The sequence below is a fragment of the Thalassophryne amazonica genome, chromosome 16 (genome assembly GCF_902500255.1).
Source record: "Thalassophryne amazonica chromosome 16, fThaAma1.1, whole genome shotgun sequence".
Taxonomy (NCBI): domain Eukaryota; kingdom Metazoa; phylum Chordata; class Actinopteri; order Batrachoidiformes; family Batrachoididae; genus Thalassophryne; species Thalassophryne amazonica.
In genome coordinates, this window is record NC_047118.1 from 74,650,627 (window position 1) to 74,675,993 (window position 25,367).

The 25,367-nt window shown below is 39.1% G+C and overlaps 1 protein-coding gene and 1 long non-coding RNA gene across 2 annotated transcripts in view; one reads left to right on the forward strand and one right to left on the reverse strand.

Annotated features, from left to right (window-relative positions):
- nlk1 (nemo-like kinase, type 1) overlaps positions 1–4,735 on the forward strand; it is a 28,900-nt gene extending 24,165 nt beyond the window's left edge. Inside the window, exon 11 of the mRNA XM_034189961.1 lies at positions 3,688–4,735. Within this exon, the coding sequence (XP_034045852.1) occupies positions 3,688–3,736 (49 nt within the window). The 3' untranslated portion in view covers positions 3,737–4,735. The remainder of the gene's footprint in view (positions 1–3,687) is intronic.
- LOC117527561 lies at positions 1,637–24,872 on the reverse strand. The gene is made up of 3 exons (XR_004565561.1): positions 24,862–24,872; positions 7,843–7,946; positions 1,637–1,648 (listed from the first exon to the last, which is right to left on the reverse strand). It is a non-coding gene; the product is annotated as an uncharacterized LOC117527561 (long non-coding RNA).
- Positions 24,873–25,367: the final 495 nt, after the last annotated feature.

Here is a 25,367-nt window from a genome sequence, read left to right on the forward strand (position 1 = left end):
TTTTTTTATGGTGTTGGTACAGACTGTCCTGACTGTTAGTGGTAAAAAAAAAAAAAATAGAAAACGGTGTTTTGGACTCCTGTGTTCTCCGCCCCTGGAGGCTGCTGACCACTGGGCCAGTGTGTGTCTCCACCCTGCTGTGTTCTAGGAGTCAGCGCTGGAGCAGAGCTGTGCAGCGTCTGAGTCCTGGAGAAGGTGGAACGAGAAGTGCATGGTCCGATCCACTGTGCTGATCTGTATGCACAGATCTGTGAATCCACCTGCTCTCGTTCGTCCTGAACAATAAAGTCCACTTCATCATCAGACTGATCATGCTGTACTTTGCATTTTTTTTTTCACTATGAAGGCATTTGAGCTAGATTAAAAAAAAATTTGACATAAAAGTTGGTGTATCAATATGCTCTCCACAAAAAAATAAAAAATATGAAGTGGCTGAGCACTTGCCCACATGGTCAAATCATAGAGACTGGAGGCCTGTTTTTGACATTCAATGATCATGTTTGATTTTCAAGAGTCAATAATTCAAAAACTCTTCAAGTTACAGTGGGGAAAATAAGTATTTGACTCCCTGTCAGTTTTGCAGGTTTTCCCACCTACAAAGAATGGAGAGGTCTGTAATTTGTATCGTAGGTACACTTCAACTGTGAGAGACAGAATCTAAAAAAAAAAAATCCAGTAATTACATTGTATGATTTTTTAAATAATTAATTTGCATTTTATTGTATAAATTAAGTATTTGACCCCCTAGAAAAACATAGCTTAACAACTAGTACAGAAACATTTGTTTGCCATTACAGAGGTCAGACATTTCCTGTAGTTCTTGACCAAGTTTTCACACACTGCAACAGGGATTTTGGTCCACTCCTCCATACAGATCTTCTCCAAATCTTTCAGGTTTGGAGTTTCAGCTCCCTCCAAAGATTTTTGATTGAGTTCAGGTCTGGAGACTGGCCAGGCCACTCCAGGACCTTGAAATACTTCTTACAGAGCCCCTCCTTAGTTGCCCTGGCTGTGTGTTTGGGGTCATTGTCATGCTGAAAGACCCAGCCATGACCCATCTTCAATGCTCTTACTGAGGGAAGGAGGGTTAGGGTTAGGGTTGTTTGCCAAAATCTCCCAATACATGACCCCATCCATCCTCGCTTCAGTACGGTGCAGTCATCCTGTCCCCTTTGCAGAAGAGCACCCCCAGAGTATGATGTTTCCACCCCCATGCTTCAAAGTTGGGATGGTTTTCTTGGGGTTGTTCTCATCCTCTAAACATGGTAAGTGGAGTTGATGCCAAAAAGCTCTATTTTGGTCTCATCTGACCATATGACCTTCTCCCATGCCTCCTCTGGATCATCCAGATGGTCACTGGTGAACTTAAAACGGGCCTGGACATGTGCTGGCTTGAGCAGGGGTCCTTGCTGCACTGCAGGATTTTAAACCATGGCAGCATCATGTGTTGCTAATGTAATCTTTGTGACTGTGGTCCCAGCTCTCTTCAGGTCATTGACCAGGTCCTCCTGTGTAGTTCTGAGCTGTCTCTAGAATCATCCTTAACCCATGAAGTGAGATCTTGCATGAAATCCCAGACCGAGGGAGATTGACAGTCAACTTGTGTTTCTTCCACTTTCTAATAAATAATCATAACAGTTGTTGTCTTCTACCAAGCTACTTGCCTGTTGTCCTGTAGTCCATCCCAGCCTTGTGCAGGTCTACAGTTTTGTCCCTGCTGTCCTTAGACAGTTCTTTGGTCTTGGCTATGGTGGACAGGTTAGAATGTGATTGATTGAGTGTGTGAACAGGTGTCTTTTATACAGGTAACAAGTTCAAACAGGTGCAATTAATACAGGTAAAGAGTGCAGAATAAGAGGGCTTCTTAATGAAAAATTAACAGGTCTGTGAGAGCCAGAATTCTTGCTTGTTGTTAGGGGGTCAAATACTTATTTTCTACAATAAAATGCAAATTAATTATTTAAAAATCATACAATGTGATTTTTTTTTTTTTTTTTTTTTTGATTCTGTTTCTCACAGTTCAAGTGTACCTATGATCAAAATTAGACCTCTCCATTGTTTGTAGGTGGGAAAACCTGCAAAACTGACAGGGGGTCAAATACTTATTTTCCCCACTGTATGACCACAATGTTTTACACACATATAGCTAGTACCCCAGATGTGTATTCTACAATATGAAGATTATCCTTTGAATCCCTTCTTTAGTACAGTTCTTTGAAATTTTATAATTTTTTTGCGAGAATGGACAAACTTGCCATTTTTGTGATGCTACAGAATGAAAAATTAGCTCCGTATCCCATTTTTGAAATTTACTGCTGTATCTGGGGTGCCCAAATAGGGTGTATTCCAAATTTGAGTTTTATATCTGCATTTTTAGCTGAGATAATGCCTTTTTAAAAATGAAAAAAGCTCAGAATGCATTCACAAGTGGAAAAATAGAATTGTGGGTACCCTGATTAAAAAAAAATTATATCTTAAAAAAAAAAACTACTGTATTTTCCAGACTATAAGTTGCACCGGAGTATAAGTCGCACCAGCCACTTTATCCATTATAAAGAAAAATAAACCATAAATAAGTCGCACTGGACTATAAGTCGCATGGACATACAGGTATGTTAACATGAAAAGTTCAGATGATAATATTGTGACGGCTACCGTTTTCGGATGCGTATTTCACCAGTCGCAACTTGTAATCTGCAGAGTATGATTTTCTTTTTGGTGACATTTTTTCGGGCCTTCTCCGTTGTCTTAAGTTATCAGTAATGTTGAAATTTTTATTTTTCTATGGTAGTCAGAAGTCGCAGGAACAGTCACACAAGCCTCTTGTGAGCTGTATTTTGCGGACCACATTGTGAGCCGAACCATCGCTGAACGGTTCTTTTCTAACATATTACCTGCTGTGGACCATAGTACACACCAGGTGTCAGCTGCCAATGTTCGTGCAGCACCTACCTGCGCAGCTCATGACCTCCCCGTGCTGTCGACGCCAGCTCCTTCCAAGTGCAGACGCTAATCTTCCACCGTCGCTCACCCACTTCTCCCACGCAGCTCTCAACGTCAGCTTAAACACTCTGCTCACACTGATATCCAAGGGTTGAAGCTGTTTTGTTTGCCCTCCCAGAATAACAGCAAGCACTGTGTTTGTCTGCTTCACACGCTGTTTCACAATCATTGTCTGGGTGAGGTGAGGAAGACGTGTCCAGTGTTCTGTTTTCTGATTGGTTATCGCAACCAGCGTGACCTATAGGGCGGTCGCCATACTACAGTGCCTGTGATGCATTGCATTTCCGTTTCTGGTGGCCATTTTAAAACATAGAGCTACTCTGTCACGTAAAATTGTTTTATTATGGTAAACGAATTGAGAATCTACCGGTATAGGTCGCACCCCCGGCCAAAACATGTAAAAAAGTGTGACTTATAGTCCGAAAAATACGGTACTTGGAATTAAGCAGAGATATTTTGCATGTGTTCATCAGATATATGTAGGTACTTGGAAAAAAAAACAAAACAAAAATCATGAGTATCCGAGTCAGTGACCCGGGAGGCACCTGATGATTTCACACGGAATGACCCCATTAATTGTAAAATTGTTATTGTGGTGCACTTTTAAGCAGTAGAATGATTTGTGCTGGACTGTGAACTTGCTCCTTCAATCCAGGTCACATTGTCCTCTGTGTGTGTCCTCAGGTCCACGGCGTGGCACTCATCCAAGGTGTCCAGGAAAGAGGAGAGATGAGCAGCCCTCTGTCTGCCCAGATGACATGATTGGCTGTGGCTTCAAAAGATCCTGAAGGTTTTGGGTCTCTTTTTTGTTTTTCTGGCAAGATGCAGCTGGGAAATGACACACAACCTACCACCTGTTACTTTTTTTTCCTCCTTCTTTTGTTTTCACCCACAAGAGTTCAAATCTCCACATATTATGAGCTCCCAGAATCACAGAATAATACACTTTATGAAGACCCAAGCGGCGGTCGCTCTGGGCCTTTTTTTTGGTGCTGAATCAAAAAATGAGATGCCACTGAAGTTCTTGAGGCACAGTATGTATGAAAACTGAACTTGGTACTAGATTGGATTTTCTGTGTCTTCGTGGAGATTTTAAGAAATTGTGATTTTTTTTTATTTTTTTTTTTAATTGTTAGAATGATTGCTTCATTGATTGTTGAATTCATTCCAGCCCTGTGCAATATGGATTAATAGAAAACTGTGTGTTCCTCAGTAACAGTCACGCCAACATCAACCATCAATTTGTAGAACATTATTCACACTGAACACCATCAGGGTTAGCTTTGTTTTTGTGTTTGCATTTGAATACATCTCTCACTGTGTTTTTGTCGCTCAGCGGCGATTAGTACAAATAATGCAATTTAATATATGTAGCAGATTTTCACCACTGGCAGGTTTACAGGTTTGGCTTCACACACACACACACACACCCCCACCCCCCCCCCAATGTACACACGCACCCAAACCACCACCATGACGAGGGTCAAATCCTGCATCAGTGTTAAACCACCTTACCTTCTCTTCAGAATAAAAGCCTGCGATTAGAGAATGCTGGGAAATAAATCATCAGGGATACAAAGAGACACGGAACTGTCTGAAGCCGGGCAGCACATTACTCCCAGCAGCTTTGTTTTTTTTTATTTTTTATAAGTGCTGGTGACTGTTTAAATTGATAAACATTTTCTGAAGATTAAAAAAAATTGGCTTGTTTCTTTTTAATCTAATTTGTTTTCAACACCAGGTGTATTCCCTTCAGATTTCCTCATGTTTATTTATTTTTAGAAATTTTATATATATTTTTTCCTTTTTGCCCTCTTGCTGAACTTTAACCTTCTTGCCCACGTCTTACAAACTCCACATTGACAAGAAGAGATGAGAAGTGATGGCGGCGATACTTTAGCTGTATGAAGTATTTTTTTTAACATGTTGTGTGTTGTTTAACGAGCGTCTTGTTTTAAGTGTCGGTGGTAGTCACATGACCTCACGCCCTTTCGAAGGCAGACGTGAAGGACGTGGACGTCGCCATGCACATGGGATACGTGCACATCCATAAACTGAAACCTTCTTATACTGAAACTTCATTCCTTCAGATTCACTGACTGTTACCTCGCAGTCCTTCCTCGTCTCACAGCACTGATAACTTTTGGTTCATGGATGTTTTTGGTAAAATGCTGCTTTTTTTCGGGGGGTGTCAGTCAGTGTAAGAGTTGTAGTTCAGATTGAGGCTCAGGTGTCCTGTTTGTTGTTGCGGTGACACACGGCTCAACATGCTGCAGGTTGATAAAACACTTTTTTTTTTCTTTTTGTTTAATAAATAGGACTGTTAATTTATTACTTGGTTGTCCAAAACCCAAATATATTAACCAGAATTAAAATAGCTGGAACACGTTTTTCTTCATAAGTAAGTTTGTAATTGTTTTTCATCAGTTAATTAACTGTTTCAGCTCTAATATTTTCTCAATATTAATGTCAATTTGGAGATGAAGCTTTGGCTAGTAAAATTTTATTAGTTTACAATATGAAATTGATATACATGTTATGGCTCTGCCTCTTTCATCCAACCAAAAATAAATGAATAAATCTGACAGCAAATTCAGATCCAGTGTAAATTCAAAGTAGGACTTTTGAGTCCATCTTCAGTACTGTTGTTTGTGGGATCTCAAACAGTTTCAAGGGCCAGGACTTGGTACAATTTGATCTGGCAGCACCAGACCATGAGCTGCATCGTGAAAGGTGACTTCATGTTTCTGAGGTCAGATGATGCTGATGATGATTACTAAATAATAATGAAAACATGAGTTGTACTAATAAAAGGATTCTTGGAAAACTGCGAGGAAGATTGAGACAAACGAACGGAAAACTTGTCTTGGGTTGGATTTGCAAAAAGGGATTGAGCAAGAAGGCTGCAAAACTCATTTGAAAATGAGTCTCTTTTTGGCCTTGGCAGATGTAAGCACTTCATTGCTAGTTTGTTCACGTTTTGTCGATCGAAGAGTGTTGGGCTTTCTGTTCCGCTGTAGAAGTTATACAAAACTATCAAATGGTGCACCGTTACTGATGATGTGTTGACAAACAGGTAAAAGGGTATCAAGCCGTAGCTGTTCAACCTGTTGGTAAGATGAACGATCGCGGTCTCGGTCACAGTGCGTAGTGGGTTTTTGGAGCCGTCACAGCGAGTATCTGAGAGCAGACACGCTTTCTGTAAATCTGCATGTGTATATTTATTATCCCTCTGAGAAGATTTAGGTTTGAATGCTGTGCAATGGTTGAGCTTATCAACGTGGCTGAGAACATGTAGTTATTTAATTTAATTCACTTTAGGAAGTGTTTTTCATTATTTGTTTGTTTTTGTTGTGGGGCTGTAACAAACAGTTAATTTCCTTATTGATTGTTTAGTTTAGAAAATGTCAGGGAATGGTTAAGTTATCCATCACACTTTCCTGGAACTTGGCACTCTTTGTCCAGAAAAACAAAAAAGAAGATAGCTAATTAGATTAAAGAAGTTTAAACACCAGCTTAAGCCTGTTCTGACTTTTTGGAATTTAAAAAGGCCCAAAACCAGTCTAGTTTTAATGCTCTTGAACAACTGAGTGAAACCGTTTCAGCTCATTTCAAGTTTATTCACGTTAAATATATGTTGAGGCAGCTGCCATTTGTCGTAGAACTGTGATACCACCATTCACCAATGAAAGTGTGAACAGAAGTAAAATGATCACCATTTCCACATCAAACAGCCGTTTGAGTTCAGAACCAGTGTAGTTTTTTCAAATGCTTTAACCATTCCAAACTAGGTTTGTGAGTCTGAACAGAACTTATGGTACTGTTCAGTTAGGTGTCGTTTCTTCTCAGTGCTGCCCCCTGCAGTTCAGGAAGGTAATACACAGAGTGCCATCTTTTTCTTTTTTTTTTCTTTTTTTTTTTTCATCTTATTGTGTGAATGTTGGTGAATAACTACAAAGGATGATTGGAGCGATGGCAGGATGTGGATAATGTCACGTGTGCACATTTGCATCTAATGGCAACACCTCGCAATCACTGAAATGCAAAATGGAAAAAATTTTACTTTTTTTTTTTTTTTTTAAACTGGATATGTCCACATTCACTCTTGAAATTCAGCAGGTTGTAAAACAACAGTTTTGTTTTGTTGTTGTCTTTGTGCGCTGTTTCTCAAATGCTGTGTATTTTAGAGAAGAACCGTGAATGGGTTTGTTCCCACGTATGTTTGAGATGATTGTTGGGTTTTATTAAAGTGTAAGTTATTTTTCAGTAATTACATTAATCACAGCTTTTTTCAGGTCAGAGTTTTTTTTTGTTTTTTTTTTTTGAAAAGAGAAATGATTCCATGGAGCTGAAAACTGGGATTTTTTTGCTTCCACAGTTTGGTTTTGAGCCATCGAGGTTGGAAATACGTTCTGCTGCATGACTCATTTTTCTTATTATTATCGTTGTTATTATTAATTATTTGTCCACATATTGGGCAGTTGAACGTCTCTGGGCTTTGGAAAAAAAAATCCCATTTTGAATAACGACTCATAAATATGAAACCTTTGACGTGTACAAACCAACAGCAAAACCATGTCATAATGAAGGCAATGAAAGAGCTTGAGCTCCTGAACAACATAACCATGAGTTATGTTTAAAATAAAGATGTATAGTTTTTTCATATGGCAGAAACTGTTCTCACAAATTGCTACATTTGGTATTTACTTGTGTTAAAGCTTAGTCAGCATATTAATGTGCGTGACCACAAACAACCAGTGAGGACAAACCATCTTTGTGAGCAGATATTGAAAGATTTATCATTTATCTGTTTTTTTTTTTTTTTTTTTTTAAGAAAACTGAGATTTTGAGAATGAAGTCCTGCTCTGGAAAAATAGTTGTAAATTACTGAAGGTTTGTAGTATGTTTGAGAATAGCTATGTTACACACTGCTGTTAGCTCACCTAAATACCCTTCTTGTTAATCAGAACTTTTATTGTTTTCCCACTTCTTTTCATCTCTTGTTTTTCAGTTCACTTCAGTTTATTTATTTACACAGCACCAAATCACAACAAAGCTGCCTCAAGGCGCTTTAGACGACTAAGGTCTAACCTTACAAGACCCCCTGAACAGATGACGGTAATAAGGAAAAACTCCCTTTGATGGTATTGAGGAAGAAACCTCAAGCAGACCAGACTCAGAGGGGTGACCCACTGCGTAGGTCATTCTAACAGTTACAAGGTTTTATTACAAAGTTTTACCAAGCTGAAGAAACAGGAAACAGAAAAAACAGTATAGCATCAAAAACAAAGTGCATTATGGAAGTGAGCATGTAGTCACTGGTGGCACATGCAGGGAGTTGTGAGAGGGCGTTTCTCCTCATATCAACAATTTTTCTGCTATATATATATATATATATATATATATATATATATATATATATATATACCCCTGCCTGATAATGGTACACAGTTGCCTCCTACATTTGCAGCATTATCTTTTTTTTTTTTTTATGTATTTTTGTCAAAAGAATATTGGCATGTTGTTCATTTATCATACCACTGCACTTTTTTCTGAGTTTCTTTATTTGACAGTGAAACTTTCTTAAATTTTCATTAAAAAGTATTTGAGTAAATTTACAGCTCTGTGATTCTGCCATTTTTTTTAATCTTAATATGACAATATTGTCAATGATTTTACAGCTTTCTCACAAAATGCCCCTCCCACCTGAAAGCTTTAGATTTACTTTAATAATTCCACTTTTTCATCATTTGACACTTACATGTTTTTCTCATAAAATTCTGTTCCATGTGGAAAAGTTGCTTCTTTATTGTCCTACAACATTTTCAAGCAATTACACCTTTGATTTTTTGCAGTTTTCACTCATCCTTTTTATGTCGTTGATTTTTCAGGCTGCTTTGATTAATTCTTTGTTTGTTTTATATATAAACATTTGAATGATGGGAGTTTAAGGAAAATCCTTTAACTTTTTGCTGTTGAATTATCTGTCCTCTGGGTTTTTGTTTGTTGTGTATTTTTAGTTTGGTTTTGGTTTCCACCAGAAATGAAGCGGGAGAAGAATGAAAGGGTTTACCAGCAGAATTATGAAAGCGTTAGTGTGTGTGTTGAAGGAGTGACAGTTGAGTAACTGAGTGAATGGCTGATTTCTGGATTCTGTAGATAGTTTTCTTGTTGTTGTGTTCATAGACATGTTTCAGGTTAGGGTCAGTTTTTAAAGTAAACTGCTCGTATTTGCTCCTGCACTCCTCAGATGTTAGCTGATGTTTAGGAACCTTCAGCTCTTGTTCTTCACGTTTTGTTTGTTTTTGCCAATAAACGGCAGATGGATGGACTGTCATTTAGAGATTAGACTTGTTTTCTTCTATGAAAAGAAAGTTGATGTTTTATTATAAATATGAAACTGTTTTCTTGTCTTTGTTTTAGCAAAAGTTTTGTTTTTTTGACTTGTTCCCAACAAATACTTGAATTTCTTAAAAATGTTTTAAGTAGTGAATGATGAATAAATAAGTGGACACTGGATAATATTCGTGCCGTTGTCATCAGTCTGTTCTTTAGTGAACATGAAAGTATGTTTTCAGCAGGTTACTGAACCATAAATCCACAATTAACAGCTGGGAATTGATGACTCTTATTCCTAATCAATTACGTATCCAAATTTGGAATCAAACTGGAGTGATTTAAAAGACCTTAATTTAAATTTTTAAAAAAATTGTCAAACTGATCCCTGCCCCCAAAAAATCAGATATTAAACTGGCACATTGTAGCCAAATTGTTTCTCCATTAACTTCATGATGTAGTTGTAAAAGGTCTTTAAGCTTCTGTTTTTATTTATTTATTTATTTTTGCACTGGGGCTGGTCACGGTACACAGAAGTCATGGTTTGGTATGAATTTGGTTTTTGAAAAGTCTTCGTATCTTTAGACAGTATCTTTGTGAGTAGCAGAGAGCTGCAGTCAGCCACTTTAGCACTGTCAGACAAACTGTAAATGTAAACTTTTTTTTCATTAAATGTTTACAAATTGGATTCCAGGTTTGCTTGTTTGCGACTTTGAGTATTTCGTCCTTTTTACGTCTGATTTTATTTATGTATTTATTCACACAAATGACCGCATCTCATAAAATTGTACAGCGGCCATAAACATAAATTTTTGTCATAAGTTGTTGGCGTTGTTTGTCTAAACACAAATGGTTGGACTGATGATGTCTGGGGACAGTGATGCAACACAAATTTGATGCGCTTTCACTTTTAGGTTCATATTTTGGAAGAAAAAGGTAAATTAACAAATTCCGTTTATACTTCCAGTGTTTCTGGGTGGAATAATGCGGTTGCTTGCTTTAAATGGCTGGTTTGCTGTTAATTCACTGTAGGCCGGCAGCATTTTTATTGTGTTGCCACAGCTCTTGGCTCGCCTACAGTACGTCTCAAAAATAGATTTTCCTGAAAAAAATTAAAGATCTTTATTTCAGACAGTGAAATTTCTACATATTCTAGTTTCACTGCATAGAAACTAAAATGTTTCAATCATTTGTTTATTTTAACTTTGATAATTACAGCCTACAGCTCCCCCCCCAAAAAATAAAAAAAATAAATAAATAAAATGCATATCTCAAAATATTAGAATATTTTATTTCAAGCCACAATTGGGGACTAACCCTGTTGTGTCTGATATGCGGAAGTTCATGCAGGTTATATGGTCACAAATTGTGCTTTAATGGGGATGGTTAAAAGGAGTTTTACTGGCGATGCGTTAGCGGAGCCAGTAAAATGGATATTTGCAACCGTAATCCAGCATGAACGTCTATAAATCATCAGACACAAGGGGGTTATTCCCATTCTAATCCAATTCCATCGTTTGCACGGTTTATTTTTCTGTAGATAATTTAGTCGGCGAGACTTGCCTTCGAGTTGAGGCAGCATCACTCCAACAGCGGTCAGGGTGCGGCGTAATCCATCAAATGTGAAACAGTAATTCTGTATCAGAATCCACATCGATACTTTCGTATGGCAGCTTAAATTCACCCATTTTGGCATCGTCATTGGCACGCGACTTTCTCTCGCTCTCAGCTGACAGCGCCATTATTGACATCTGCGTAGTAGCGCACACGGCCAGTCAGGGCTCGGAGTAATGCATTCAGATATGAAATGGTCAAATATTTTGTCACAGTTACCCCGATATTATACAGTCTGAAATCTCATACAATGAATCAATCAGATTTGCGGAAAAAATCTAATTGGATTAGAATGCTGTATGAATACCCTTTTAAGTATCTTTTTAATCTCTGAATCTTTGTCAGTACACACACCATAATCATGGGGAAGACAGCTGAAGTGACAGTTGTCCAGAAGACACTCGGACACTTTCCAGAAGGTTAAGCCGCAGAAGGTTGTTGAACGCTCTGGCTGTTCAGAGTTCTGGATCAAAGGATATTCATGTAAAGTTAAATGGACTGCATTTATTTAGTGCTTTAACATCTGCATCAGACGCTCAAAGTGCTTTACAAACAATGCCTCACATTCACCCCAGTGTGAGGCTGCTGCCATACAAGGCACCCACTACACACCGGGAGCAACTAGGGGATTAAGGACCTTGCCCAAGGGCCCTTAGTGATTTTTCTGGTCAGGCTGGGATTTGAACAGAGGATCCTCTGGTCTCAAGTCAAATGCTTAACCACTAGACCATCACCTCCTCTAAGTTGATTGAAGGAAAAAAGTGTGGTCGGAAAAGATGCACAAGCAACACGGATGGCCACATCCTTGAGAAGATTGTCAAGCAAATCTGATTCAAGAACTTCATGGAGCTTCACAAGGAGCGGACTGAGGTTGGAATCAGTATATCAAGAGCCAACACGCACAGATTTGTCCAAGAAATGGGCTGCAAGTGTCACATTCCAAGTGTACAATGAGCGTCTTACATGTGCTAAGGAGAAAAAGAACTGGACTGGTGAGTAGTGGTCAGAAGTCCTCTTCAGACTAAATTAAATTTTACATTTCAGCTAGAAACCAAGGTCCCAGAGTCTGGAGGAGGAGTGGAGAGACACAAAATCCAAGGTGCTTGAAGTTCAGTGTGACGCTTCCACAGTCCGTGATGGTTTGGGACACTGTTTTATCAAGTTCAAAGTCAACAGCCCTCAACCAGGAGGTTTTAGAGCACTTCATGCTTCCATCTGCTGACAAGCTTTAGGGAGATGCAGATTTCCTCTTCCAGCAGGTCCTGGCATCTGGCTACAGTGCTAAAACTACTAGTACATGGTTTGCTAAGCCATTTTGGCATCGTCGTCGGTACGTGACTTTTCTCGCTCTCAGCTGACAGCGCCATTATTGACATAGCAGCGCACGCGGCCGGGCAGGGCGCAGAGTAATGCATTCAAATGTGAAACGGTACTTGGTTGATCCCACAGACATTCCCTCATAGATTCTTTAAGGAGTATTGTCAAGACAAACATAAGAGACACTACAACCATCAATGTAGATGAGCTGAAGGCTGCTATCAGAGCAACCAGGGGCCTCATGTACAAAGGTTGCCCTCAATTCCACATGGACTGGGATTTACAAAAGGAACGTGCTTGGATCCATGCATACGCAAAGTTTGATACATCTGATTTTTTTTTTTTTTTTTGTGTATGCCATGTTTTGGGAGGAAATCCATGCAAGCCTTTGTACATGAAGCTTATGGACTTCCAGAACACCTCAGCAGTGCCACAGGCTGATCGCCTCCACGCCACATCGCACTGATGTAGGTATTCACTCTAAAGGAGCCACAACCAAGTACTGGGTGCATAAATGAGCATATTTTTCAGAATTACACATTTCTGTATTATAAATCCTTCTTTAAAACTGATCTTCTGAAATATTCCAATATTTTGAGTTATGCACTTTCTATTTTTTTTGGGGGGGGGGCAGCTGTAGTCCATAATAATCAAAAATAATAGAAACATTTCAGCCTCTGTGAACTGAAGCTAGAATATTTAAAATTTTCACTCTAAAATGCCTGACAAATATTGAACTTTTTCCATGATATTTTAATATTTTTTTAGATGCACCTGGATGTACTCTAATCAGGCCTTGTCTAGTTTACACTCTGTTTGGTGCAACTGGGTGGTTTCTCTTTTTAAGCTCCTGGTATGACTCCACAGAGCATGATGTGACACACCCCTCCACTGACAGGTGGCTGCAGGAGGCTCCGCCCACTCGTGCCTCCTCTCTAAGCTCCCTGCAACCTGCCCTCATTTATTAAAACTCACAGTAGATCCACAGGCTGCAAGGAAACCAGAAGCCATGTGGGCCCTGGTGGCTGCTGGTTCCATCTTCTTTCTTGGACTCTTCATAGTCTCCAAGCAGACTCTGAAACAAATGTTGGGATGGGCCGAAGGTGACGCGGCTATCGTGTCCACACGGTAAGAACACGTACACTCGTGAGGATTATAAACCAACTGTCCTGAAACAACTTAAATCTTTGAATCGTTAAAGCAGCGAGCAATGAAAAATCAAACTAAAGGGCAACAGGGGTGCTGCCATCATTCTAAATGACTTGTGGGTTGTTTGGATTTAAAATTTCTCTAAGGAAAAAAAAATCTAACATGAGCATCACTCACTGTACTCATTCCTATACCATATTTTCCGGGGTAGAAGTTGCATTTATTATTATGAGTTTGAGAGGTATTGCGACTATACACCAATCTGCTGCATCATATTCCAAAAAAGCTGTGCATTCATTACTACTGCTAATACTACTTATACAAGGCTTTCCCATGAACCAAAGCACTAAACAAAATAAACTCTTAATAAAATGTCAATAATGAAAGTCCACTCAAACAATGCACAAAATCCCAAGTTAAAGAACTGATAATGTATTTAAAAAATAGCTGAAATTTGTACTTCAGTGTGACTTGGACATTTTTTTTTTTAGGGGTGGCAGGTGGTTACCCCTTCAGGGCTTTTTTTTTTTTTTTTTGACAGGTGTGATGAGACCATTCCTCCAGAACCATTTAGAACAAGTTCATAACACAGCAAAGGTGCCAATTCGGACTTTTTTCTTTAATGATGGAGCTGCTAGTGGCAAACATTCACAGTGATGTAGCTATTTAAGGGACACAGTGAAAGGTGAGGCTTAAAATATCACTATATGTAGATGATATCCTTTTGTTCTGGTCTAATTGTTCAGTCTATTAATCAATCAATCAATTTTTTTATATAGCGCCAAATCACAACAAACAGTTGCCCCAAGGCGCTTTATATTGTAAGGCAAGGCCATACAATAATTATGTAAAACCCCAACGGTCAAAACGACCCCCTGTGAGCAAGCACTTGGCTACAGTGGGAAGGAAAAACTCCCTTTTAACAGGAAGAAACCTCCAGCAGAACCAGGCTCAGGGAGGGGCAGTCTTCTGCTGGGACTGGTTGGGGCTGAGGGAGAGAACCAGGAAAGAGACATGCTGTGGAGGGGAGCAGAGATCGATCACTAATGATTAAATGCAGAGTGGTGCATACAGAGCAAAAAGAGAAAGAAACAGTGCATCATGGGAACCCCCCAGCAGTCTACGTCTATAGCAGCATAACTAAGGGATGGTTCAGGGTCACCTGATCCAGCCCTAACTATAAGCTTTAGCAAAAAGGAAAGTTTTAAGCCTAATCTTAAAAGTAGAGAGGGTGTCTGTCTCCCTGATCTGAATTGGGAGCTGGTTCCACAGGAGAGGAGCCTGAAAGCTGAAGGCTCTGCCTCCCATTCTACTCTTACAAACCCTAGGAACTAAAAGTAAGCCTGCAGTCTGAGAGCGAAGCGCTCTATTGGGGTGATATGGTACTACGAGGTCCCTAAGATAAGATGGGACCTGATTATTCAAAACCTTATAAGTAAGAAGAAGAATTTTAAATTCTATTCTAGAATTAACAGGAAGCCAATGAAGAGAGGCCAATATGGGTGAGATATGCTCTCTCCTTCTAGTCCCCGTCAGTACTCTAGCTGCAGCATTTTGAATTAACTGAAGGCTTTTTAGGGAACTTTTAGGACAACCTGATAATAATGAATTACAATAGTCCAGCCTAGAGGAAATAAATGCATGAATTAGTTTTTCAAGATCACTCTGAGACAAGACCTTTCTGATTTTAAAGATATTGCGTAAATGCAAAAAAGCAGTCCTACATATTTGTTTAATATGCGCTTTGAATGACATATCCTGATCAAAAATGACTCCAAGATTTCTCACAGTATTACTAGAGGTCAGGGTAATGCCATCCAGAGTAAGGATCTGGTTAGACACCATGTTTCTAAGATTTGTGGGGCCAAGTACAATAACTTCAGTTTTATCTGAGTTTAAAAGCAGGAAATTAGAGGTCATCCATGTCTTTATGTCTGTAAGACAATCCTGCAGTTTAGCTAATTGGTGTGTGTCCTCTGGCTTCATGGATAGATAAAGCTGGGTATCATCTGCGTAACAATGAAAATTTAAGCAATACCGTCTAATAATACTGCCTAAGGGAAGCATGTATAAAGTGAATAAAATTGGTCCTAGCACAGAACCTTGTGGAACTCCATAATTAACTTTAGTCTGTGAAGAAGATTCCCCATTTACATGAACAAATTGTAATCTATTAGACAAATATGATTCAAACCACCGCAGCGCAGTGCCTTTAATACCTATGGCATGGTCTAATCTCTGTAATAAAATTTTATAGTCAACAGTATCAAAAGCAGCACTGAGGTCTAACAGAACAAGCACAGAGATGAGTCCACTGTCCGAGGCCATAAGAAGATCATTTGTAACCTTCACTAATGCTGTTTCTGTACTATGATGAATTCTAAAACCTGACTGAAACTCTTCAAATAGACCATTCCTCTGCAGATGATCAGTTAGCTGTTTTACAACTACCCTTTCAAGAATTTTTGAGAGAAAAGGAAGGTTGGAGATTGGCCTATAATTAGCTAAGATAGCTGGGTCAAGTGATGGCTTTTTAAGTAATGGTTTAATTACTGCCACCTTAAAAGCCTGTGGTACATAGCCAACTAACAAAGATAGATTGATCATATTTAAGATCGAAGCATTAAATAATGGTAGGGCTTCCTTGAGCAGCCTGGTAGGAATGGGGTCTAATAAACATGTTGATGGTTTGGATGAAGTAACTAATGAAAGTAACTCAGACAGAACAATCGGAGAGAAAGAGTCTAACCAAATACCGGCATCACTGAAAGCAGCCAAAGATAACGATACGTCTTTGGGATGGTTATGAGTAATTTTTTCTCTAATAGTTAAAATTTTGTTAGCAAAGAAAGTCATGAAGTCATTACTAGTTAAAGTTAATGGAATACTCAGCTCAATAGAGCTCTGACTCTTTGTCAGCCTGGCTACAGTGCTGAAAAGAAACCTGGGGTTGTTCTTATTTTCTTCAATTAGTGATGAGTAGAAAGATGTCCTAGCTTTACGGAGGGCTTTTTTATAGAGCAACAGACTCTTTTTCCAGGCTAAGTGAAGATCTTCTAAATTAGTGAGACGCCATTTCCTCTCCAACTTACGGGTTATCTGCTTTAAGCTATGAGTTTGTGAGTTATACCACGGAGTCAGACACTTCTGATTTAAAGCTCTCTTTTTCAGAGGAGCTACAGCATCCAAAGTTGTCTTCAATGAGGATGTAAAACTATTGACGAGATACTCTATCTCCCTTACAGAGTTTAGGTAGCTACTCTGCACTGTGTTGGTATATGGCATTAGAGAACATAAAGAAGGAATCATATCCTTAAACCTAGTTACAGCGCTTTCTGAAAGACTTCTAGTGTAATGAAACTTATTCCCCACTGCTGGGTAGTCCATCAGAGTAAATGTAAATGTTATTAAGAAATGATCAGACAGAAGGGAGTTTTCAGGGAATACTGTTAAGTCTTCTATTTCCATACCATAAGTCAGAACAAGATCTAAGATATGATTAAAGTGGTGGGTGGACTCATTTACTTTTTGAGCAAAGCCAATAGAGTCTAATAATAGATTAAATGCAGTGTTGAGGCTGTCATTCTCAGCATCTGTGTGGATGTTAAAATCGCCCACTATAATTATCTTATCTGAGCTAAGCACTAAGTCAGACAAAAGGTCTGAAAATTCACAGAGAAACTCACAGTAACGACCAGGTGGACGATAGATAATAATAAATAAAACTGGTTTTTGGGACTTCCAATTTGGATGGACAAGACTAAGAGACAAGCTTTCAAATGAATTAAAGCTCTGTCTGGGTTTTTGATTAATTAATAAGCTGGAATGGAAGATTGCTGCTAATCCTCCGCCCCGGCCCGTGCTACGAGCATTCTGACAGTTAGTGTGACTCGGGGGTGTTGACTCATTTAAACTAACATATTCATCCTGCTGTAACCAGGTTTCTGTTAGGCAGAATAAATCAATATGTTGATCAATTATTATATCATTTACCAACAGGGACTTAGAAGAGAGAGACCTAATGTTTAATAGACCACATTTAACTGTTTTAGTCTGTGGTGCAGTTGAAGGTGCTATATTATTTTTTCTTTTGAATTTTTATGCTTAAATAGATTTTTGCTGGTTATTGGTGGTCTGGGAGCAGGCACCGTCTCTACGGGGTTGGGGTAATGAGGGGATGGCAGGGGGAGAGAAGCTGCAGAGAGGTGTGTAAGACTACAACTCTGCTTCCTGGTCCCAACCCTGGATAGTCACGGTTTGGAGGATTAAGAAAATTGGCCAGATTTCTAGAAATGAGAGCTGCTCCATCCAAAGTGGGATGGATGCCGTCTCTCCTAACAAGACCAGGTTTTCCCCAGAAGCTTTGCCAATTATCTATGAAGCCCACCTCATTTTTTGTTTGGTTTGTTGGTAAATGATATAATAATTGATCAACATATTGATTTATTCTGCCTAACAGAAACCTGGTTACAGCAGGATGAATATGTTAGTTTAAATGAGTCAACACCCCCGAGTCACACTAACTGTCAGAATGCTCGTAGCACGGGCCGGGGCGGTGGATTAGCAGCAATCTTCCATTCCAGCTTATTAATTAATCAAAAACCCAGACAGAGCTTTAATTCATTTGAAAGCTTGTCTCTTAGTCTTGTCCATCCAAATTGGAAGTCCCAAAAACCAGTTTTATTTGTTATTATCTATCGTCCACCTGGTCGTTACTGTGAGTTTCTCTGTGAATTTTCAGACCTTTTGTCTGACTTAGTGCTTAGCTCAGATAAGATAATTATAGTGGGCGATTTTAACATCCACACAGATGCTGAGAATGACAGCCTCAACACTGCATTTAATCTATTATTAGACTCTATTGGCTTTGCTCAAAAAGTAAATGAGTCCACCCACCACTTTAATCATATCTTAGATCTTGTTCTGACTTATGGTATGGAAATAGAAGACTTAACAGTATTCCCTGAAAACTCCCTTCTGTCTGATCATTTCTTAATAACATTTACATTTACTCTGATGGACTACCCAGCAGTGGGGAATAAGTTTCATTACACTAGAAGTCTTTCAGAAAGCGCTGTAACTAGGTTTAAGGATATGATTCCTTCTTTATGTTCTCTAATGCCATATACCAACACAGTGCAGAGTAGCTACCTAAACTCTGTAAGGGAGATAGAGTATCTCGTCAATAGTTTTACATCCTCATTGAAGACAACTTTGGATGCTGTAGCTCCTCTGAAAAAGAGAGCTTTAATCAGAAGTGTCTGACTCCGTGGTATAACTCACAAACTCGTAGCTTAAAGCAGATAACCCGTAAGTTGGAGAGGAAATGGCGTCTCACTAATTTAGAAGATCTTCACTTAGCCTGGAAAAAGAGTGTTGCTCTATAAAAAAGCCCTCCGTAAAGCTAGGACATCTTTCTACTCATCACTAATTGAAGAAATAAGAACAACCCCAGGTTTCTTTTCAGCACTGTAGCCAGGCTGACAAAGAGTCAGAGCTCTATTGAGCTGAGTATTCCATTAACTTTAACTAGTAATGACTTCATGACTTTCTTTGCTAACAAAATTTTAACTATTAGAGAAAAAATTACTCATAACCATCCCAAAGACGTATCGTTATCTTTGGCTGCTTTCAGTGATGCCGGTATTTGGTTAGACTCTTTCTCTCAGATTGTTCTGTCTGAGTTATTTTCATTAGTTACTTCATCCAAAACCATCAACATGTTTATTAGACCCCATTCCTACCAGGCTGCTCAAGGAAGCCCTACCATTATTTAATGCTTCGATCTTAAATATGATCAATCTATCTTTGTTAGTTGGCTATGTACCACAGGCTTTTAAGGTGGCAGTAATTAAACCATTACTTAAAAAGCCATCACTTGACCCAGCTATCTTAGCTAATTATAGGCCAATCTCCAACCTTCCTTTTCTCTCAAAAATTCTTGAAAGGGTAGTTGTAAAACAGCTAACTGATCATCTGCAGAGGAATGGTCTATTTGAAGAGTTTCAGTCAGGTTTTAGAATTCATCATAGTACAGAAACAGCATTAGTGAAGGTTACAAATGATCTTCTTATGGCCTCGGACAGTGGACTCATCTCTGGGCTTGTTCTGTTAGACCTCAGTGCTGCTTTTGATACTGTTGACCATAAAATTTTATTACAGAGATTAGAGCATGCCATAGGTATTAAAGGCACTGCGCTGCGGTGGTTTGAATCATATTTGTCTAATAGATTACAATTGTTCATGTAAATGGGGAATCTTCTTCACAGACTAAAGTTATTATGGAGTTCCACAAGGTTCTGTGCTAGGACCAATTTATTCACTTTATACATGCTTCCCTTAGGCAGTATTATTAGACGGTATTGCTTAAATTTTCATTGTTACGCAGATGATACCCAGCTTTATCTATCCATGAAGCCAGAGGACACACACCAATTAGCTAAACTGTAGGATTGTCTTACAGACATAAAGACATGGATGACCTCTAATTTCCTGCTTTTAAACTCAGATAAACTGAAGTTATTGTACTTGGCCCCACAAATCTTAGAAACATGGTGTCTAACCAGATCCTTACTCTGGATGGCATTACCCTGACCTCTAGTAATACTGTGAGAAATCTTGGAGTCATTTTTGATCAGGATATGTCATTCAAAGCGCATATTAAACAAATATGTAGGACTGCTTTTTTGCATTTACGCAATATCTCTAAAATCAGAAAGGTCTTGTCTCAGAGTGATGCTGAAAAACTAATTCATGCATTTATTTCCTCTAGGCTGGACTATTGTAATTCATTATTATCAGGTTGTCCTAAAAGTTCCCTAAAAAGCCTTCAGTTAATTCAAAATGCTGCAGCTAGAGTACTGACAGGGACTAGAAGGAGAGAGCATATCTCACCCATATTGGCCTCTCTTCATTGGCTTCCTGGTAATTCTAGAATAGAATTTAAAATTCTTCTTCTTACTTATAAGGTTTTGAATAATCAGGTCCCATCTTATCTTAGGGACCTCGTAGTACCATATCACCCCAATAGAGCTCTTCGCTCTCAGACTGCAGGCTTACTTGTAGTTCCTAGGGTTTGTAAGAGTAGAATGGAGGCAGAGCCTTCAGCTTTCAGGCTCCTCTCCTGTGGAACCAGCTCCCAATTCAGATCAGGGAGACAGACACCCTCTCTACTTTTAAGATTAGGCTTAAAACTTTACTTTTTGCTAAAGCTTATAGTTAGGGCTGGATCAGGTGACCCTGAATCATCCCTTAGTTATGCTGCTATAGACGTAGACTGCTGGGGGGTTCCCATGATGCACTGTTTCTTTCTCTTTTTGCTCTGTATGCACCACTCTGCATTTAATCATTAGTGATCGATCTCTGCTCCCCTCCACAGCATGTCTTTTTCCTGGTTCTCTCCCTCAGCCCCAACCAGTCCCAGCAGAAGACTGCCCCTCCCTGAGCCTGGTTCTGCTGGAGGTTTCTTCCTGTTAAAAGGGGAGTTTTTCCTTCCCACTGTAGCCAAGTGCTTGCTCACAGGGGGTCGTTTGACCGTTGGGGTTTACATAATTATTGTATGGCCTTGCCTTACAATATAAAGCGCCTTGGGGCAACTGTTTGTTGTGATTTGGCGCTGTATAAAAAAATTGATTGATTGATTGATTTAACTGTTTTAGTCTGTGGTGCAGTTGAAGGTGCTATATTATTTTTTCTTTTTGAATTTTTATGCTTAAATAGATTTTTGCTGGTTATTGGTAGTCTGGGAGCAGGCACCGTCTCTACGGGGATGGGGTAATGAGGGGATGGCAGGGGGAGAGAAGCTGCAGAGAGGTGTGTAAGACTACAACTCTGCTTCCTGGTCCCAACCCTGGATAGTCACGGTTTGGAGGATTTAAGAAAATTGGCCAGATTTCTAGAAATGAGAGCTGCTCCATCCAAAGTGGGATGGATGCCGTCTCTCCTAACAAGACCAGGTTTTCCCCAGAAGCATTGCCAATTATCTATGAAGCCCACCTCATTTTTTGGACACCACTCAGACAGCCAGCAATTCAAGGAGAACATGCGGCTAAACATGTCACTCCCGGTCCGATTGGGGAGGGGCCCAGAGAAAACTACAGAGTCCGACATTGTTTTTGCAAAGTTACACACCGATTTAATGTTAATTTTAGTGACCTCCGATTGGCGTAACCGGGTGTCATTACTGCCGACGTGAATTACAATCTTACCCAAATTTACGCTTAGCCTTAGCCAGCAGTTTCAAATTTCCTTCAATGTCGCCTGCTCTGGCCCCCGGAAGACAATTGACTATGGTTGCTGGTGTCGCTAACTTCACATTTCTCAAAACAGAGTCGCCAATAACCAGAGTTTGATCCTCGGCGGGTGTGTCGTCGAGTGGGGAAAAACGGTTAGAGATGTGAACGGGTTGGCGGTGTACACGGGGCTTCTGTTTAGGGCTACGCTTCCTCCTCACAGTCACCCAGTCAGCCTGCTTTCCCGGCTGCTCGGGATCTGCAGGGGGGAACTAACGGCGGCTAAGCTACCTTGGTCCGCACCGACTACAGGGGCCTGGCTAGCTGTAGAATTTTCCACGGTGCGGAGCCGAGTCTCCAATTCGCCCAACCTGGCCTCCAAAGCTACGAATAAGCTACACTTATTACAAGTACCGTTACTGCTAAAGGAGGCCGAGGAATAACTAAACATTCACACCCAGAGCAGAAAAGTGCGGGAGAGACAGGAGAAGCCGCCATGCTAAATCGGCTAAGAGCTAGTAGCTACGCTAAAGCTAGCGGATTCCTAAAAACACCGCAAAGTGAATAATGTGTAAATAATTGAGAGGTGATTCAGCAGAAGGAGTGCTTTAGTTAAGGCACGTAAAGCTTACACTGGGAAACAAATCGTAATCTAGATAACTAGATCAATCTAACTGCGCAGATTAAACAGCTAAAAGATACAGAAAAACACCGCTGTGCTCCGGAACAGGAAAGTGATACATACCGCAGTGAGAGCCAACCACCTTTCAAAACCTTTCAAATTTTATTATGAAGTCCTTTAATTCACTCATGGGACAGAGTTGACAGTCACCAGCTTTTGTTTATTTTCAGTGTTTTCTGAGCATCAATAAATATTTTTGCTTTGTATTTTCTGAGGTTATTGTTGAACTTTGTGTCTCAGTCTGGTGTCGTCGATTCAGGCCATCATGGCTTCGTCGGTGGGCTGCATCATCATATCGTCTTGTTCAGATGTCATAGAGGACAAGTGAGTAAGAAATGTTTCCATCTTTCAGCCACAGTGCAATAAAATATTTTCTGTGTAGCTAGTACTGTGTGTGTGTGTATATATATATATATATATATATATATATATATATATATATATATATATATATATATAGCATTCAATACAAGAATTCTCAAACTCAAACTGAAAGTAAATTTCTACTACTTGATATAAATTCATTAAAAATATAAAAGCCAATATGACGGGTTGCATAAGTAATCAGCTCCTTTGGTATAATACAGATTAGTTTAATTGCCAGTTTTATTCAGACAAGTCAGGGATGGATACATGAACATTTCCAAGTCACTTATGTCTTGAACTTTATTTACATTAGTTATGAAGAAATACAAACAATATGCCACTGTATGGTAAATCTGGTGGAGAGAGACAGTTCTCAAAACTGAGTGACTGTGCAAGAAGGAGAAGAAGTGAGGAAAGCCACAAGACACTCAGACAACCCAGAAGAAGCTACAGGTTTCTGTGGCTGTGATTGGAGAAATTGTGCACTGTGCATGTTTTGCATTTTGTATCACCAGTTATACAGCTTCAGGAGGAAGTGGTACAGAGGAGGGTTTTACTAAAAAGAAGACCTGAAAGTTCAGCTACAATTTGCCAGAAGGTACATCTGAGATGCAAGCCTAGATTTAATGTTTTGGTGAAAGAAAATCCTCCTCTGTACCACTTCCTCTTGAAGCTGTATAACTGGTGATACAAAATACAAACCATGCACTATGCACAATTTCTCCAGTCACAGCAACAGAAGCCTGTAATTTCGTCCAGGTTGTCTTGGTGGCTTTCCTCACTCTTCTCCTTCTTGCACAGTCACTCAGTTTTTGAGAACTGTCTCCTCCACACAGATTTACCATAGAATGCTATACTGTTTGTATTTCTTCATAACTGATGTAAATAAAGTTCAAGACATATTCAGTGACTTGGAAATGTTCATGTATCCATCCCCTGACTTGTCTGAAGAAAATTGGCAATTAAACTGATTATTTACTGGTATTGTGCCAAAGGGGCTGATTACTTATGCAACCCATCATCTTGGCTTTTATATTTTTAATTAATTTATATTAAGTTGTAGAAATTTACTTTCAGTTTGAGTCTAAGGAAGATAATTTTAGAAATTTTTATATTGAGAAGCCTGATTTAATTTTTGTATTTGAAATGCCATGAACAAATTAAAATGAGTGAAATACCAAGGGGCTGAATATTTTTGTAAGCCACTGTATGTATATCCCGCTGTCCTATCAGAGGGCCTGGGGCTCTTCACACTTCTGCCCAAAGAGGGGGTATGTCGGAATGCCAGTTTCAGTAAAATGACAATTTCATCACAAATAAAAGAATATATTACAAATAAATCACCTCATTGTGTCCATTTTTTGTCCTTTCCTCATTCATTAAATGTATTCTATGTAATTTTATTTAATTTCAGGTGGGTATTTAACCAACTTTCTACGAAAAGGGGGTGGGCTGATGCTTGGTCCTGGGCTGTCTGATGGGCAAACAGGGGATAGATAGATCACAAAATAAAAATGCAGCCATCAATGGAGTTATTTTTAATTATTATTAAAATTAACATTTGGGCTTGTTCCTTATAAATTATGACTAGTGAATAGATTATTTTTCATCCCATCCAACTTAACACAATAACTAAAATAAATAAAACATTTTAATTCTTGACTTTAAAATGTCAAATGATGAGAATAAACATTGAACTTTGATGAACCAGATCAAAAAGGATTCCCACAGATCCTTAAAGTGTGAAGTCATTAAAATTTTTATCTAAAAAGAAAGTTATTTTTCAGACTAATTTAACAGCAGTTACATTGTAAAACTCACACATCTGCACCCCTCACAACACTGTGAGAAGGATTTTTCTTTGGTCTATTTTTGTCTTGTGGAGCTAAGTTCAGTCGTTTGTTGCACTCGGTTGAGTTCTCTTTTTAAGCTCTCTGGTTTTACACCACAAAATCTTGTCGCTAACAAATCGACAAAAACAAACTGGTTTGTATGTACAAATCACATCCATGTGTAATCTAATAGTAAAGTAATCCTTTTAGTCTGTAAGACCCTGACAGTTCAGTAATCCGGCCGCTGAGGACGATGGGAAGTCAAATCCACAATCCCTGCCTTCATTTTCCAGTCAAAGTGAAGCAGACGCACGTTTGCTAAACAAATCACAGGCAGCAAGGGATTCTGGGAGCAGACACACCTGCTGACTCATTCTAACTTCTGTTCTCACCTCCTAGAAACACAAAAATGCATCCAGAGACAGAGTCAGAACACGTGTGAAGTTTGTAGTTAAGGAAAAAAGTCATTTTTCTCCGTATCTTCAGATGGTGATTAAACCTGTCAATCACAGATCACGTGACATGACAGTTTTCTGATGATCATTCTGATTTTCGTGAAGCTGCTGCATATTGTTTTTCTTAACAATGGGAGATGTTTGTTCTTCATGTTGAATGAGTTTTATGATGAACTAGTTCTTGGTACAATTCGCATTTGGTGCTGAAACAAAATATTTTTGAGCTTCTATTTTTCGTGGTAAAATTACTTTCATTTTAATTTCATTTATATAGTGCCAAATCATAACAAAGTTGTCTCAAGGCACTTAACACAAGTAAAGTCTAACCTCACCAACCCCCAGAGCCAACACACAGGCAACAGTGGTAAGGAAAAACTCCTTC